At 42.0% G+C, this 19,444-nt stretch overlaps 1 protein-coding gene across 1 annotated transcript in view; it reads right to left on the reverse strand.

Annotated features, from left to right (window-relative positions):
- Positions 1-621: 621 nt before the first annotated feature.
- Positions 622-19,444, reverse strand: part of LOC106561901 (low-density lipoprotein receptor-related protein 4-like) — a 281,986-nt gene continuing 263,163 nt past the window's right edge. Inside the window, 9 exon segments of the mRNA XM_014126232.2 lie at positions 622-1,971; positions 1,974-2,246; positions 5,628-5,769; positions 6,241-6,328; positions 8,653-8,717; positions 8,919-9,030; positions 9,209-9,322; positions 18,581-18,725; positions 19,034-19,142. Of these exon segments, the coding sequence (XP_013981707.2) occupies positions 1,909-1,971; positions 1,974-2,246; positions 5,628-5,769; positions 6,241-6,328; positions 8,653-8,717; positions 8,919-9,030; positions 9,209-9,322; positions 18,581-18,725; positions 19,034-19,142 (1,111 nt within the window). The 3' untranslated portion in view covers positions 622-1,908.

Genomic DNA, 19,444 nt, shown 5'->3' on the forward strand with positions numbered 1-19,444 from the left:
GATGGAGGCTACAGTGTTCTCGGGAACCTTCAATGCTGCAGAAATTTTGGCACCCTTCTTCAGATCTGTGCCTCGACACAATTCTGTCTTTGAGCTCTACGGACAATTCTTCCGACCTCATGGCTTGGTTTTTTGCTCTGACATGTACTGTAAACTATGGGACCTTATATAGACAGGTGTGTGCCTTTCCAAATCATGTCCAATCAATTGAATTTACCACAGGTGGACTCCAATCAAGTTGTAGAAACATCTCAAGGATGATTAATGGAAACAGGATGCACCTGAGCTCAATTTCAAGTCTCATTGCAAAGGGTCTGAATACTTATGTAAATAAGGTATCTGTTTTTTATGTTTTATAAATGTGAAAACAATTCTAAAAAACTGTTTTCACTTTGTCATTATGGGGTATTGTGTGTAGATCGATGAGGAAAAAAACGTATTTAATCCATTTCAGAATAAGGCTGTAAAGTAAACAAAATGTGGAAAAGGTCAAGGAGTCTGAATACTTTCAGAATGCACTGTATTGTGTGCAATACTTCACAGAGGCCAACCTTGTCAAATGACATAATACACTGAAGCCTATACTATAGACTAGAACAGTGGGCACTAAGTGCATAGTGGTTCAGAGATGACAGAGGTCTGCTTTAATCAGAACAGCTTAAAGAATGCCAAGCACATTTTACAACCTCCAAGAAATATAAAACTGAGGGAAGAAAAAAATGAAAAGAATGTTTGGCACTTATACTTCATCAAGACTGCTATTCCCAGAGGACCAGATATGGTTTACTTGCAGTTTACTTTAGATTTCTTAAATGAATGGATTTCAACGATTGCTAATGCAGTGTCCAGTAACAGTCTAGAGTACCCATTTCCAGTACAAATCTAGAGTACCAGTTTCCAGTACCAGTCTAGAGTTCCAGTTAAGAGAGACCAGATAGATAAGTCCATGGTTGGTTTAAGAAGAGAAGGTATACAATGTGAAACATATGTCTGAAACATTGCTGTGCTCTCCCATAGATAACTGTCTGTCTGTCCATCCTTCACGTGGCACATATCCCATAAAATGTTCTTCTAGTGTAGATGTAGACGTAGCTCCACCCTTTGGCACTGTCATATATATAGAGGTTTGAATGACTGGGTCATACTGTAATACAGTTCTACACAACACTCTCACCATTCTCTAAAATCAGCAGAAACCAAGTCAAAGAACAAAAAGTTCATAAATAGAGTTCATAAGGACATGGTATATGATGAGTTGCATTATAGAGAGAGAGCAGTTTTTTTTACATAGTTTCCTGCGGGAGTATATTGTTTTTAGCTTTGTCAAAAAATGCAAGGTCATACACAACCAAGTGGCCCTCACCTTGAGGAGTTGCATTCTTTAAATAGGCTCCAGACGTCATTTCATTCTCTCTTTGTCATTTCCTTTCTCAAAGTGTATTTTTTTGCTTTCTTTTTCCAGCATGCTTGTAAATTGTAATTTAGTCTGTTGCCTGAAGAGGGTAGCAGTGAGTCAGTCTGTGGTTGTGAGAGGGTAGTGGTAAGAGTGCGGATGTGTGTGTGTAGGACAAAGTCCAGCGGGCCGAGGAGATGCCAGGTTTGTATGCATGCATAAATGTGTGTGTGTAGCATGAAGTATGTATGTGGCTGTAGTGTTTGTATGTACCACCTATCTGTGTGAGTGTCAAATAGTGTATGACTCACTGTGGCCTGAAGAGCAAGTACGTACCATTTACTCGTTTACTGTATGTGTATATTGTATTCAGGTGTGTGTGTGTGTGTGTGTGTGTGTGTGTGTGTGTGTGTGTGTGTGTGTGTGTGTGTGTGTATAAGGGTGTGCAGTTGAAGGGTCGGGAGGACTAAGGGGGAAGAGTAGGAGTAGGGAGGCAGTGAAGCAAGAGGCCTCCCTTACACCTCGCTCTCGGTGGAGGGTTTGCGCGCGGGGGTCCAGCCGGTGTCAGGCTGTGTTGGGGGTGGCGTTGGGGTGTGATGATGGCGGGGGTCAGCGTGTTTATGGACGAGCACTCCGACGTCTCCTCTTCGAGCAACTGCTCTGTCTCGCCGTCGTCCAGTGAGGCGCTGCTGGCCTGCAGGGACACAGTGTCCGTGTGCATGCACGTATGAAGACCACCCCGCGACGGCTTCAGCTGCTTCAGGTCCTCCCAGTACAGCTCCTCGTTGGAGAGGAGACACACTCCCTCCACGATCCGGATCTTCTCCTTGGTGTAGCCGCTGTCCCAGTCCCCCTGAGGAAGTAGGAAGGAGAAAGAACACACAGTAGAAGGGTTAGCTGTGTAAGCCTAGCGCACGACGTAGACATCACCCACAGATCTAGGGTCAGATGATCATATCCCCAAAAGCATCTGAGGGGACGAAGAAAATCTGACCCTGAATAAGTAGTTAGTGGAAAACTAAGCCTGTGTCAATGGTTAGACAGCAGCCATTTTGGAATAATTCATCAGAAAACAACTACAAATACTCCAGAGCAGGATGTTGTTATACCCATGCATAATAGTAGTTTGTTTTTCAGTGAGATGTCCTCTGGTCTTTCAGTTAGTTTTGTTATTAGTGCCCATGTGTTGAGTGGGCAAACTATGGAATCTCAAACGTGTCATCTCTTTACGGCATTTGTGGAGAAACAATGTATTTGATTTTTGTGACTGGATGGTAAACAATATACTGAAACTGCTCCAGGTAATCAAAAGGTTAGAGTTGGGCTCAGGATTACATCTGATAGCAGTACATTCCCGCAAAATAAGACTGTGTAAAATGACAGACACACAATACATAAAGTGAAAGGGTTTGTCAAACAAAGAACAGACTTTTCAAACACTCATTATTTGATAGTATTAGGTCCATCCACAACCATAGATAGAGATAAAGTGCATTCAGAAAGTATTCACACCCCTCAACTTTTTCCACATATTGTGCCAGGGTCTGTAGTGACGCCTCTAGCACTGAGATGCAGTGCCTTAGACCGCTGCGCCACTCGGGAGCCCCAAAATGATTTGCACATTTATTTTTTTATTCTTCAAGCGCTGTCAAGTTGGTTGCTGATAATTCCTAGATAGCCATTTTCAAGTCTTGCTATTGGTTCTCAAGCCAATTTAAGTCAAAACTGTAACTAGGCCACTCAGGAACATTCAATGTCATCTTGGTAAGCAACTCCAGTGTATATCTGGCCTTGTGTTTTAGGTTATTGTCCTGCTGAACGGTGAATGTGTCCCAGTGTCTGTTGGAAAGCAGACTGAAACAGGTTTTCCTCTAGGATTTTGCCTGAGCTTAGCTCTATTCCGTTTCTTTATATCCTAAAAAACTCCATTGTTGATGACAAGCATATCCATAACATGATGCAGCCACAACCATGCTTGAAAATATGAAGAGTGGTACTCAGTGATGTGTTGTGTAAGATTTGCCTCAAACATAACAATTTGTATTTAGGACACGAAGTTAATTTCTTAGCCAAACTTTTTGCAGTATTAATTTAGTACCTTGTTGCAAACATGATGCATTTTTTTGAATATTTTTATTCTGTACAGGCTTTCTTTTCAATCTCTCATTTAGGTTAGTATTGTGGAGTAACTATAATGTTGTTGATCCATCCCCTGTTTTCTCCAATCACAGCCATTAAACTCTGTAACTGTTTTAAAGTCATAGTGAAATCCCTGAGCGGTTTCCTTCCTCTCCGGCAACTGAGTTAGGAAGGACGCCTGTATCTTTGTAGTGAGTGGGTGTATTCATACCCCATCCAAAGTGTAATTAATAACTTTACCATTCTCAAAGGGATAATTCATGTCTGCTTTTTTTATTTTTATATACCAATAGGTTCCTTTCTTTGCGAAATACACCAAGCCTAACGTGCGCAATCATGAACAGATAAACAATACCACACAAAGACATGGGGAAAACAGAGGGTTAAATACACAACACATAATGAGGGAAATGAGAACCAGATGTGTGGAAAAACGAGACAAAACAAATGGAAAATGAAAAATGGATCGGTGAGGCTAGAAGACCGGCGACTTCGACCGCCGAACACCGCCCGAACAAGGAGAGGCATCGACTTCGGCAGAAGTCGTGACACTGTGTGCATTGATAGTGTTTAACTTAATTTTTGAATGACTACCTCATCTCTGTACCCCACACATACAATTAATTATCTGTAAGGTCCCTCAGTCGAACAGTGAATGTAAAGCACAGATTCAACCACAAAGATCAGGGAGGTTTTCAAATGGGTTAAGCTGGGTTATGTTAAACCCTTACTTGTATTTCGTGTTATTTTGTGCCGTGTGCTTTTGGGTCACCAAATAAAAGGCTTTGTTTTGCTACCAACTATCTCCTCTCCTGCGCCTGACTTCCTACAGCCCTTCACGCATACCCTGACACACAGAGTGAGTCCATGGAACTTATTACGTGAATTAAGTACATTTTTACTCCTGAACATATTTAGGCTTGCCAAAAACAAAGGAGATGAACACTTATTGACTCAAGGAATTTCAGCTTTTCATTTGAAATGAATTTGGAAAAATGTAGAAAAACATAATTCCACTGACATTATGGGGTATTGTGTGTAGGCCAGCGACACACAATCTCAATTTAATAAACTTTCAATTCAGGCTGTAACACAACACAAGTGGAAAAAGTCAAGGGGTATGACAACTTTCTGAAGGCACTGTATGTCTCTACATTTGTTAAATCATTAGTTAAGTCAGTCATGAGAAAGAGTCAGTTGTCATGTATGACCAAGCAGAGGAACAATAGTAGACACATGAGAGAGAGCATGTAGCTGGGGACGAGAGAGAGATACAAAATGAGTGAGAGAGATACAGGAGGAGTGAAAGAGAGAGTTATAGGTTGATTGAGTCGAGGGATTCCCCATGCAGTGTGTGACTACCTCTCCGCAGGACAAAACAGGTCAAAATAATAAAGGAGAGAGGCTGTTGTAAGGATGAGAGAGCTACAGTGAAGGAGAGGGGGAAGAGGAGAAAGGAGAGATGAGTGGACGGGTCAGTCACAACTTGTGCCTCTTCATGTTTGGTTATAATAAAACACTGTAAAGCAATCTATCTACAGCATAAGAGATAGAGGCAAACATTGAAAACTGGTATTCGTCTCAACAGTTACTTCCAGCCATACTATATGAACATTTGAAACCCTTCAGTCATAATAGGCATACAGAAACCCAATGGATTCACATCAAATGTATCCATTCCTATACTAAACATTAGTTACTTAATTTCATCGAAGTCTGAGGTGAGATATAAGGCCCAGATTCAGTAAACATTTGCACCAGTGCAAATTTTACACGTTATTATATGAGAATAACATACACTACAGGTCAAAAGTTTTAGAACACCTACTCATTCAAGGGTTTTTCTTTATTTTTTACTATTTTCTACATTGTAGAATAATAGTGAAGACATCAAAAAGATGAAATAACACATATGGAATCATGTAGTAACCAAAAAAGTGTTAAACAAATCGAAATAGATTTTATATTTGAGATTCTTCAAATAACCACCCTTTGACTTGATGACAACTGCAAATGCTGCACGTGAAAAAATGCTTAGCTAGATTAGAACACTCTCGTCATTTTCTTGAAATACTAAATAGGCCTGAATAGTTACCTCTTTCTTATATCGTAGCTGGTTGTAAATGGGCGGCTTTTGAGAGGTCTCGATCTTGACCTCTTGCGTTGACGTCCTGTATGAGGGGTTACTGTAGGTCAGGTTCCTCATCCCGGGGTCAGCAAACTTTGACATTTTGTGTCTGAGGATAGAAAGATGGGAAAACACATTGTACACACAGTCCACTGGTTAAAACTGTCCATTGGGTGGCTATCTAGGTTAGCTCCCACGACAGACAAATGTCACAGGTCTAATGTAGCTTCCTCTGTGTGTTCTTTATCTGCACTGATATGAAACGATAAGTTACCTGACAGTAACATTGGCCAAATCTATTGGTGCTCAATTTGTGTTCACCTAATTACTTACTTAAGATCTGGACAGATAAAGGGATGGAGAATAGACATAGACATATTTATTTTATTACTAGCACTGACTTTGTTGATGACTTTGAGGAACATTTTACTTACTATAACTGAAGTGGTTGTCTCAACTAGCTACTTTAAGATGAATGTACTAACTGTAAATCACTCTAGACTGGAGCATCTGCTAAATGACAAAAATGTAAATGTCAAATGAGTGGAATTTTGAGTATTTAGAGAGGACTTGGTATTACCTGTAAATAATGAAGGCAGTGATGATTATCAGGATGGCAAGAATGGTTAATGCTCCTCCAATCACATAGCTGATATGAAGCCCCTCCCCTGTGAAAGAAGCGTTGCAGATGAACATCAACCAATGAGTGGATTATACTGCTCTGACATCAAAACAATTACATATAGCCTATAAAATCAACACTGTACATTTGAAAGTGAATCATTTATTGTGACTCACCACCTGGATTCGGTCTTATGTAGCAACATTTGAATTTCTGTTTTTTACATTGGATAAAAGTAGAGAATACGAGCTACAAAATGGTATATCATATATCGCCTTTGAGGAAACAATGGGAAAGTAATTCTGCTTTGAAAGTTGATCAACTTGTAAACTCATTTTTGAGAAAACCGTCTTTAAATGTTTTGGTACTACTATTGGACAGCCCTTCTTTGTCTACACCCATGCAGCATGTTTCAAGCCTTAGCCCCACCCATCTCTTTAAGGGTTGATCCGTGCGTTCTGTACTAACTTGCCAGCTACATCCAGACATCTAAGAGAGAGAGAACAGCTCACTGAACATAACTTGCCTTAGCAGAGCTGGTTAGGCTGTTATGTTATCCAGAGCGTTGGTGACAGCAACTGTGTTGTCAGATTGTCCGTTCGTAAATTCAGAGCGATTCGTGTTCAGAGCGCACACTGGACGCTCTGGCCAATAAGTAGGGTTGTTATGAAAGCTCTGACCTCACAGCGACAGTCAATCACCCAAGCTAACTGGCTAACACTGGCTAGTTACTTCCAGACACATAATGAGAGATCACCCCACTCTGACCATTTTACTCACTCTAGCAGAGCTGGTTAGGCAGTGTTCATGTTATCCAGAGTGTTGGTGACTGTAACTGTGCTGCTGGCAACAATTGAATTGCGCTTTTTTGCCGAATTCACTGACACCAGACATATTCAATGAGTGTTGAGCGTTCAAAAATTCATCAGTTATTCTGCGCTCTGGCACACTATGATGTCTTTTGTTAAGAAATGTAGCTAGATAGCTAGCTAGGTAAACAATGAATCCCAACGCATGACGTAATGTTAGTTAGTGAGCCAGCCAGCTAACGTTAGCTAGCTAGCTCACTGTACACTAACTTGAAATGAAAATACTTTGTCAAAATTAGAGTGGAGTCTTTTGTTAAGACATGTAGCTAGCTAAACAATGGACCATAATCACAACTCATGACATTACTACCCTGCAGGTAGGTAACCAACCAGGTTCTATGGCTATAACTAGTCAAGTAAATGTGTCTGAGATACGAAGAATAAGATCGTACACATACCGTTAGCTAGAGACCCAGCCAGCTAACATTAGCTAGCTACCCAGCCAGCTAACGTTAGCTAGCTAAGAGTACACTTGAAATAAAACCTTTTTCTGTCAAAATTAGAAACGTGTAATATCTGAAAATGTAGCTAGCTAGACTATCTTACCAGTATACATCATGGTTGGATGTGTCTCCTGTCTGATGCCATGCATGGTTGCCCTTAGTTTGTAATCCAGACTGGTGTTTTCTCCATCTCCTTAGCTATCATACTCAAATTCAACTAATTTAAAAACTCCATCCTCCAGAAACTGGAGAGCATACACATAATGTTAGCTAGCTAACAGAACACTTTAACTTGACATTAGGTTTATGCAGTTTTCCTATGCAATACATTTAAAAAAGGTTGCGTTTGACATGATTACCTAGAGTTACTGACCAGCTCCAATAGACAGACGCATGCTATGTGGCAGACCAATCCAAACTCATCTTTCGGCATGTCCAGCCCACTCATTGTCTCAGCCAATCATAGCTAGCGGGAAGGTTGCTCACTCTTTCTGTGGCTTAAACAACTAGGCTCATAATTGTACAATTTTATTCGTATTAACAGATGGCATATAAGTTTTATATTAAGGCACATTAAAGTTCACATGTTCGAGAAGGCATTTCTGCCAAAAAATACATTTTGATTTTAAAAAAAGAGTTTACACAGCTCTCCTGTGAAGTCATGACTTTCCTGAATCGGGTCACATTTATGATGATGATGATAGTAATGATGATGCAAAGTGTGATGAAGATGCTACTGAGGGTAACAATCATGATAATGATGATGAATTTGATGATAAACCTGAGTAATGATGACGCAAAGTGTGATGAAGATGCTACTGAGGGTAATAATGATGATGAATTTGATGATAAAGCTGACTGGATTTCGATTTGTTTTAAATGTTTACGTTCAAAGAGCTCTCCTGTGAAGTCATGACTTGTGACATAGTTTCCTGAATCGGGTCACATTTATGATGATGACGATAGTAATGATGATGCAAAGTGTGATGAAGATGCTACTGAGGGTAATAATCATGATAATGATGATGAATTTGATGATGAAGCTGACTTTATCTTACCGTGAGGAGCTGTCACCACGTTGCTCTGTAAGCAGCCCTCCACACTTAGGCTCTTGTCTGTGCAGCTACAAAACGGGATGTAAAAAAAATAACATTAACCATCAAACTGAGCATATACTTTCTCATAAACTGAAGACATAAGAGTAAAGCATTGTGATACAAGGCATTTAGTCAATATTCATATCCGACAGACCTCATTATGTATCAGTAGGATCCCTTCAAGTCATGGTCAATGAGGTAAAATATCAGGCCTGTAGTTGACATACTTGATCAGTGGGGGTCCTTGCTGAGGCGTGTCTGTGGGGGCTTTGGGGATCTTGTTGGGGGCTGCGGTGCTGGTGGTCTCTCTGTCTGGTGAGGTGGGCACATAACCTGAGACTAAACATAGGAACAATGATTAGTGTTTTAAAGATACATAAACAGATCACACACAAAGCTGGAATGTTATTTATCAAAATAAGTTGTTTCTCATACGCACGCAAGTGCGCACACACACACACACACACACACACACACACACACACACACACACACACACACACACACACACACTCACTGGTGGAGCAGGGCCTGCTGTCTGGTTCATCAGGGCAGGCACACACAAAGCTGTTTGTCTTAGCGAAGCAGAGATGAGTGCATCCTCCATTATTCACTCCACAGTGGTTAGTGCCTGCAGGGAAGAGAAAAGCCTTACTTTAACCTGTTAAACTCTGCCGCCCTTGTGTGGCATTTTCACAATGGCACATATCTAATCAAATTGTATTGGTCACATACACATATTTAGCAGATGTTATGGCTGGTGTAGCGAAATGCTTGTGTTCCAAGCTCTAACAGTGCAGTAGTATCTAACAATTCACAACAATACACACATCTAAAAGTAAACGAATGGAACTAAGAAATATCTAAATATTAGGACGAGCAATGTCGGAGTGGCATTGACTAAATACAGCAGAATAAAATACAGTATATGCATTTGAGATGAGTAAAGCAGTATGGAAACATTATTAAAGTAGCTGGTGTTCCATTATTAAAGTGGCCATGTCTATGTATATAGGGCAGCAGCCTCTAAGGTACAGGGTTGAGTAACCGGGTGGTAGCTGCCTAGTGATGGCTATTTAACAGTCTGATGGCCTTGAGATAGAAGTTGTTTTTCAGACTCCTGGCCCAGCTTTGATGCACCTGTACTGACCTCGCCTTCTGGATGATAGCGGGGTGAACAGGTGATTGCCTACGGAGCTGTGAAGGGAACGGCACCTCCATACCTTCAGGCTCTGATCAGGCCCTACACCCAAACAAGGGCACTGCGTTCATCCACCTCTGGCCTGCTGGCCCCCCTACCTCTGAGGAAGCACAGTTCCCGCTCAGCCCAGTCAAAACTGTTCGCTGCTCTGGCACCCCAATGGTGGAACAAGCTCCCTCACGACGCCAGGACAGCGGAGTCAATCACCACCTTCCGGAGACACCTGAAACCCCACCTCTTTAAGGAATACCTAGGATAGGATAAAGTAATCCTTCTAACCCCCCCCTTAAAAGATTTAGATGCACTATTGTAAAGTGGTTGTTCCACTGGATATCATAAGGTGAATGCACCAATTTGTAAGTCGCTCTGGATAAGAGCGTCTGCTAAATGACTTAAATGTAAATGTAACAGGCCGTTGCTCGAGTGGTTGATGTCCTTGATAATATTTTTGCCTTCCTGTGACATCGGGGTGCTGTAGGTGTCCTGGAGGGCAGGCAGTGTTCCCCGGTGAGACGTTGGGCAGACCGCACCATCCTCTGAAGAGCCCTGCAGTTGCGCGCGGTGCAGTTGCCATACCAGTTGCCATACACTGTCTGTGTGGGTGGACCATTTCAAATTGTCAGTGATGTGTACGGCGAGGATCTTGAAGCTTTCCACCTTCTCCACTGCAGTCCCGTCGATGTGGATAGGGGTGTCCTCCGTCTGCTGTTTCCTGAAATCCACGATCAGCTCCTTCATTTTGTTGACGTTGAGGGAGAGGTTATTTTCCTGGCACCGCTCCACCAGGGCCCTCACCTCCTCCCTGTAGGCTGTCTCATCATTGTTAGTAATCAGACCTACTACCATTGTGTCGTCTGCAAACTTGATGATTAAGTTAGAGGCGTGCATGGCCACACAGTCATGGGTGAACAGGGAGTACCGTGTTGAGGATCAGTGAAGTGGAGGTGTTGTTTCCTACCTTAACCACCTGCAGGCTACCTGTCAGGAATTTCCAGGACCCAGTTGCACAGGGCGGGGTCCAAACCCAGTGCTCCGAGCTTAATGATGAGCTTGGAGGGTACTATGCTGTTGAAGGCTGAGCTATAGTCAATGAACATCATTCTGATGTAGGTATTCCTCTTGTCCAGATGAGATAGGGCAGAGGGCAGTGTGCAGTGTGATGGAGATTGCATCATCTGTGGATCTATTTGGGCGGTAAGCAAATTGAAGTGGGTCTAGGATGTAAGGTAGAGGTGATATGATCCTTAACTAGACTCTCAAAGCACTTCATGATGACAGTGCTACGGAGCGATAGTCATTCAGTTACCTTTGCTTTCTTCGGTACAGGAACAATGGTGACCATCTTGAAGCAAGTGGGGACAGCAGACTGGGATAGGGAGAGATATGTCCGTAAACACTCCAGACAGCTGGTCTGCACAAGCGGCTAGGATGCCGTCTGGGCCGGCAGCCTAGCGAGGTTAGCACGCTTAAATGTCTTACTCACGTTGGCCATGGAGAACGAGAGTCCACAGTCCTTGGGAGTGGCCTGTGTTATCCTCAAAGCGGGCAAAGAAGGTGTTTAGCTTGTCTGGGAGCAAGACGTCGGTGTCCACGACGTGGCTGGTTTTCCATTTGTAATCTGTGATTGTCTGTAGACCCTGCCACATATGTCTCGAGTCTGAGCAATTGAATTATGACTCCACTTTGTCTCTGTACTTACGTTTTGCCTGTTTGATTGCCTTATGGAGGGAATAACTACACTGTTTGTATTCAACCATATTCCCAGTCACCTTGCCATGGTTAAATGCGATGGTTTGCACTTTCAGTTTTGCGCGAATGCTGCCATCTATCCACGGTTTCTGGTTTGGGTAGGCTTTAATAGTCACCATGGGAACAACATCCCCTATACACTTCCTGATGAACTCAGTCACAGTGTTTGTGTAAACGTCAATGTTATTCTCAGAGGCTACCTGAGAACATATCCCAGTCCGCGTTATCAAAACAATCTTGAAACATAGATTCTGATTGGTCAGGCCAGCATTGAATAGACCTTGGGTACTTCTTGTTTGAGTTTCTGCCTATAGGAAGGGAGAAGCAAAATGGAGTTGTGATCTGATTTGCTGATGGGAGGGCGGGGGAGGGCCTTGTAAGCATCTCAAAAAGGCGAGTAGCAGTGGTCTAGTGTTTTTTCTAAGCGACTACAGTCTACAGTCAATGTGCTGATAGAATTTCGGTAGCGTTTTCCTCAAATTTCCTTTGTTAAAATCCCCAGCTACAATAAATGCGGCCTCAGGATATGTGGTTTCCAGTTTGCATAATGTCCAGTGTAGTTCCTTGAGGGCCGTCATGATTTTGGCTTGAGGGGGAATATACACGGATGTGAAGATAACATATATTTTATGTTTCATGAAAGACATTTAGATTTCAACCAATACATGCTTAGTACTATTAGAAATAGTTAGGAACAATGTGACTATTACAGAGCCAGAGAAACAGCAGGCAAAGGGAAGTAGAACTGTCAGTACATTTTAGGAGAATAAGAGATTTGAAAGTCTAGGTTTGAAATAAAATATACCACTAATTACTCTTCCAAAAGGATTAAAAAAAAAACAAGTCAGATCTTTTACCTAATGGTGGTGCTACAAACATGCATAAATTCCCATAGGAACACAGCCATTTCAAATTTCAAAACAGCAGGGTTTGTGCAATGGCTCCATTTTTCGACGTACAGAAATAATATACATATGAGAAGAAAACTGACGTTACTACCTTTCCACTAATATAATTAGATGTCCTGTCTGATTCCCAGTTTGTCCGCTAAATAGCAGCTGAACATCACATGAGGTCTCTTGGCCACTTGAAACCAGATGCATCCGGTTGGGCAATGAGCTCAGTATCAAAACTGAACAGATTTTGACGCCTGACATCTTAAAATGACCCTAGCGATTGGGGCTTTCAAGTTATTGTTTTTAACCTCTCTAGGGTAGTGGGCAGTATTTGCACGGCCGGATAAAAAACGTACCCGATTTAATCTGGTTATTACTACTGCCCAGAAACTAGAATATGCATATAATTATTGGCTTTGGATAGAAAACAAAAAAAGTTTAAAGTTTCTAAAACTGTTTGAATGGTGTCTGTGAGTATAACAGAACTCATATGGCAGGCAAAAACCTGAGAAGATTCCTTAGAGGAAGTGGCCTCTCTGACCATTTCTTGGCCTTCTACACTCTCTTTATTGAAAATTGAGGATCTCTGCTGTAACGTGACACTTCCAACGGCTCCCATAGGCTCTCAGAAGGCGGCAAACTGCTGAATGATGCCTTTGGAGCCCCTGGCTGAAAAACAGTAGCGCATTTGGATAATGGTCGATCAGAGAACAATGAGACTGAGGCGCGTGCACGAGGCGACACCATGTTTTTATTTTTTCATCTTTGAACTAAAACAGGGTTTCCTGGTCGGAATATTATCGCTTTTTTACGAGAAAAATCGCACAAAAATTGATTTTAAACAGCGTTTGACATGCTTCGAAGTACGGTAATGGAATATTTTGAAATTTTTTGTCACGAAACGCGCCGGGCGCATCACCCTTTGTTACCCTTCGGATAGTGTCTTGAACGCACAACAAAACGCCGCTATTTGGATATAACTATGGTTATTTGGAACCAAACCAACATTTGTTATTGAAGTAGAAGTCCTGGGAGTGCATTCTGACGAAGAACAGCAAAGGTAATCCAATTTTTCTTATAGTAAATCTGAGTTTGGTGAGTACCAAACTTGGTGGGTGTCAAAATAGCTAGCCTGTGATGGCGAGCTATCTACTCAGAATATTGCAAAATGTGCTTTCACCGAAAAGCTATTTTAAAATCGGACACCGCGATTGCATAAAGGAGTTCTGTATCTATAATTCGCACCGGAAGTGTTCGGTGGGAATGCTAGTTCTGAACGTCACATGCTAATGTAAAAAGCTGGTTTTTGATATAAATATGAACTTGATTGAACAAAACATGCATGTATTGTATAACATAATGTCCTAGGAGTGTCATCTAATGAAGATCATCATTAAGCAATGGCTTTTTTCTGGCCACTCTTCCGAAAAGCCCAGCTCTGTGGAGTGTACGGCTTAGTGGTCCTATGGATAGATACTCCAATCTCCGCTGTGGAGTTTTGCAGCTCCTTCAGGGTTGTCTTTGGTCTCTTTGTTGCGTCTCTGATTAATGCCCTCCTTGCCTGGTCTGTGAGTTTGTGGGCGGCCCACTCTTGGCAGGTTTGTTGTAGTGCCATATTCTTTCAATTTTTTAAATAAGGGATTTAATGGTGCTCCGTGGGATGTTCAAAGTTTTGGATATTTTTTTACAACCCAACCCTGATCTGTACTTCTCCACAACTTTGTCCTTGATCTGTTTGGAGAGCTCCTTGGTCTTCATGGTACCGTTTGCTTGGTGGTGCCCCTTGCTTAGTGGTGTTGCAGACTCTGGGGCCTTTCAGAACAGGTCTGAGATCATGTGCCACTTAGATTGCACACAGGTGGACTTTATTTAACTAATTATGTGACTTCTGAAGGTAATGTGTTGCACCAGATCTTATTTAGGGGCTTCATAGCAAAGGGGGTAAATACATATGCACGCACCACATTTCCGATTAAATTTGAAAGAAGTAACTTTTTTCATTTCACTTCACCAATTTGGACTATTTTGTGTATGTCCATTACATGAAATCCAAATAAAAATCCATTTAAATTACAGGTTGTAATGCAACAAAATAGGAAAAACGCCAAGGGGATGAATACTTTTGCAAGGCACTGTATTACATAACACACACTTCCTTGAATGTGACCAACAGTATAAGGTGAAAGCTTAAATACACTGCTGCTACTCTCTGTTTATCATATATGCATAGTCATTATAACTATACACTCATGTACAGTGGGGGAAAAAAGTATTTGATCCCCTGCTGATTTTGTACGCTTGCCCACTTACAAAGAAATGATCAGTCTATAATTTTAATAGTAGGTTTATTTGAACAGTGAGAGACAGAATAACAACAAATAATCCTGAACAACACATGTCAAAAATGCTATAAAAAGATTTGCATTTTTAATGAGGGAAATAAGTATTTGACCCCTCTGCAAAACATGACTTAGTATTTGGTGGCAAAACCCTTGTTGGCAATCACAGAGGTCAGACGTTTATTGTAGTTGGCCACCAGGTTTGCACACATCTCAGGAGGGATTTTGTCCCACTCCTCTTTGCAGATCTTCTCCAAGTCATTAAGGTTTTGAGGCTGACGTTTGGCATCTCGAACCTTCAGCTCCCTCCACAGATTTTCTATGGGATTTAGGTCTGAGACTGGCTAGGCCACTCCAGGACCTTAATGTGCTCCTTCTTGAGCCACTCCTTTGTTGCCTTGGCCGTGTGTTTTGGGTCATTGTCATGCTGGAATACCCATCCATGACCCATTTTCAATGCCCTGGCTGAGGAAAGGAGGTTCTCACCCAATATTTGATGGTACATGGCCTCGTCCATCGTCCCTTTGATGCCGTGAAGTTGTCCTGTCCCCTTAGCAGAAAAACACCCCCAAAGCATAATGTTTCCACTTCCATGTTTGACGGTGAAGATGGTGTTCTTGGGGTCATAGGCAGCATTCCTCCTCCTCCAAACACGGCGAGTTGAGTTGATGTCAAAGAGCTCCCTTTTGGTCTCATCTGACCACAACACTTTCACCAGTTGTCCTCTGAGTCATTCAGATGTTCATTGGCAAACTTCAGACAAGCATGTATATGTATTCTTGAGCAGGGGGACCTTGCGGGCGCTGCAGGATTTCAGTCCTTCACGGCGTAATGTGTTACCAATTGTTTTCTTGGTGACTATGGTCCCAGCTGCCTTGAGATCATTGCCAAGATCCTCCTGTGTAGTTCTGGGCTGATTCCTCACTGTTCTCATGATCATTGCAACTCCACGAGGTGAGATCTTGCGTGGAGCCCCAGGCCGAGGGATATTGACAGTTCTTTTGTGTTTCTTCCATTTGCGAATAATCGCACCAACTGTTGTCACCTTCTCACCAAGCTGCTTGGCGATGGTCTTGTAGCCCATTCCAGCCTTGTGTAGGTCTACAATCTTGTCCCTGACATCCTTGGAGAGCTCTTTGGTCTTGGCCATGGTGGAGAGTTTGGAATCTCATTGATTGATTGCTTCTGTGGACAGGTGTCTTTTTTACAGGTAACAAGCTGCGGTTAGGAGCACTCCCTTTAACCTGTTGGGTCTAGGGGGCAGCATTTGCACGTCTGGATAAAAAAAATGTACCCGATTTAATCTGGTTACTAATCCTACCCAGTAACTAGAATATGCATATACTTATTATATATGGATAGAAAACACTCTAAAGTTTCCAAAACTGTTTGAATGGTGTCTGTGAGTATAACAGAACTCATTTGGCAGGCAAAACCCTGAGACATTTTCTGACAGGAAGTGGATACCTGATGTGTTGTATTGACTTTAAACCTATCCCATTGAAAAACACAGGGGTTTAGGAATATTTTGGCACTTCCTATTGCTTCCACTAGATGTCACCAGCCTTTACAAAGTGTTTTGAGTCTTCTGGAGGGAGATCTGACCGAACAAGAGCCATGGAACGGTGATGTCCCATTAGACACCTGGCGCTAGTTCATGTTGGGTACCCTCGTTCCAATACGTTATAAAAGAGTATGCATTCGTCCACCTTGAATATTATTCATGTTCTGGTTAAAAAGGCCCTAATGATTTATGCTATACAACGTTTGACATGTTTGAACGAACGGAAATATATTTTTTCCCCTCGTTCATGACGAGAAGTCCGGCTGGCTTACATCATGTGCTAACGAGACGGAGATTTTTGGACATAAATGATGAGCTTTTTTGAACAAAACTACATTCGTTATGGACCTGTGATACCTGGAAGTGACATCTGATGAAGAGAATCAAAGGTAATGGATTATTTACATAGTATTTTCGATTTTAGATCTCCCCAACATGACGTCTAGTCTGTATCGCAACGCGTATTTTTCTGGGCGCAGTGCTCAGATTATTGCAAAGTGTGATTTCCCAGTAAGGTTATTTTTAAATCTGGCAAGTTGATTGCGTTCAAGAGATGTAAATCTATAATTCTTTAAATGACAATATAATATTTTACCAATGTTTTCTAATTTTAATTATTTAATTTCTGACGCTGACTTGACTGCCGGTTATTGGAGGGAAACGATTTCCTCAACATCAATGCCATAGTAAAACGCTGTTTTTGTATATAAATATGAACTTGATAGAACTAAAAATGCATGCATTGTCTAACATAATGTCCTAGGAGTGTCATCTGATGGAGATTGTAAAAGGTTAGTGCATCATTTTAGCTGGTTTTATGGTTTTGGTGACCCTGTCTTTGACTTGACAAAACATTACACACAACTCTTGTAAATGTACTGTCCTAACATACTCTAAATTTATGCTTTCGCCGTAAAACCTTTTTGAAATCGTAAAACGTGGTTAGATTAAGGAGATGTTTATCTTTCAAATGGTGTAACATAGTTGTATTTTTGAAAAATTTGAATTTTGATATTTATTTGGATTCAAATTTGCCGCTCTTGAAATGCACCTGCTGTTGATGGAGTGCACCACGGGTGGCACGCTAGCGTCCCACCTAGCCCCAAGAGGTTTGATTGCTTCTGTGGACAGGTGTCTTTTATACAGGTAACAAGCTGAGATTGGGAGCACTCCCTTTAAGAGTGTGCTCCTAATCTCAGCTCGTTACCTGTATAAAAGACACCTGGGAGCCAGAAATCTTTCTGATTGAGAGGGGGTCAAATACTTATTTCCCTCATTAAAATGCAAATCAATTTATAACATTTCTGACATGCGTTTTTCTGGATATTTTTGTTGTTATTCTGTCTCTCACTGTTCAAATAAACCTACCATTAAAATTATAGACTGATCCTTTCTTTGTCAGTGGGCAAATGTACAAAATCAGCAGGGGATCAAATACTTTTTTCCCCCACTGTACATACTACCTCAATTGGGCCGACCAACCACTGCTCCCGCACACAGGCTAACCAGGCTATCTGCATTGTGTCCCACCCACCACCCGCCAACCCCTCTTTTACACTACTGCTACTCTCTGTTCATCATATATGCATAGTCACTTTAACCATATCTACATGTACATACTACCTCAATCAGCTTGACTAACCGTGGTCTGTATGTAGCCTCGCTACTTCTATAGCCTCGCTACTGTATAAAGCCTGTCTTTTATACTGTTGTTTTTATTTCTTTACCTACCTATTGTTCACCTAATACCTTTTTTGCACTATATGTTAGAGCCTGTAAGTAAGCATTTCACTGTAAGGTCTACACCTGTTGTATTCGGCGCATGTGACAAATAAACTTTGATTTGAGAGAAAAAAAATGTAACTCCCAGAAATGCCTCATTAACACTGTCACTGTGGCGATACCACAATGGTGGTTGAAGGTAGAAGCTGGCTCTAATCATCTAGGATCAGATTACCCTCAATGCTAATCTTCGCCATAAGAAGATGAACAAATACTTGAACCGGTATCAGTAGTTAGGGGCAACTTAGCACTCGCTCAAGGGCAAAGTTTCCCCAATCCTAACCTTAATCATTAGTCGGGAAAATGCTAAAATGACTCAAGATCAGCGACTAGGGGCAACTTCACCCTGCTCCCTTACCGCTCTGCCTCTGTGGTGAGACTACGATGATGTCCATGAGGCCCTCCACGTTGGCCAGCACGGTCTCCTTGCTGCGGCCAGTGTGTTTGTCCACACGCTGGATGGACTTAGTCTGCCAGTCCGTCCAGTAGATCCAACGGTCTTGCTGCGAGAGTCGGGAGAAAGGGGTTAGAGGGGAGGACACCGGCTTCAACTGGGGGAACAAGGTAGAGAAAAAGAGTGGAGAGAAAAAAAAACACAGACGAGGAGGAAGAGAGAGAGGGAGGAAGAAAATGAAGGTCAGAGATGAAGGGAATTAGAATGGTTCAGTTTTATGGTTCAGTACGAGTGGAGGAGGAGGGAGAGCAAGTGAGGCAGTGAACAAACAAGCTAGTGGAGGAGGAATAAGAGCAAGTGAGTGGATGAAGCAGCCAGGGGTAGGGGTCAAGTGATTGATTGACAGCTGGGGGGTACCTGTGTGAGGGCGAAGGGGTGGGACACAGGGCTGACGAGGATTTGACGGAGCTTTCCGTTTAGGTCGGAACTCTCAATGCGGTCCAAGTGAGCATCCACCCAGAAGATCCTACACACACACACACACGGAGGAGTTAAACACACATTCATAGTACATATACATACTAGGCAAAAATACTTTACAGAGATATTAGACAGAGATGAGAGGGATTTAACAGGAACTGACATCAAAGCTATCCTATCAAGAGGCCAGAAAACTCTTGTACTATGATTTACTACACAAAACAGAATGTTCTGCAGAAAATAATTAGATTTTCTCGGCTGAGATCTGCTTTGTATGCTGTTAAGCCCTAATATTTTCAGTCTTTCTCTCCCTCTTTTCCTGTCTCTGACTGTCACACTCTCCGTCCC

The sequence above is a fragment of the Salmo salar genome, chromosome ssa11 (assembly GCF_905237065.1).
Source record: "Salmo salar chromosome ssa11, Ssal_v3.1, whole genome shotgun sequence".
Lineage (NCBI taxonomy): Eukaryota > Metazoa > Chordata > Actinopteri > Salmoniformes > Salmonidae > Salmo > Salmo salar.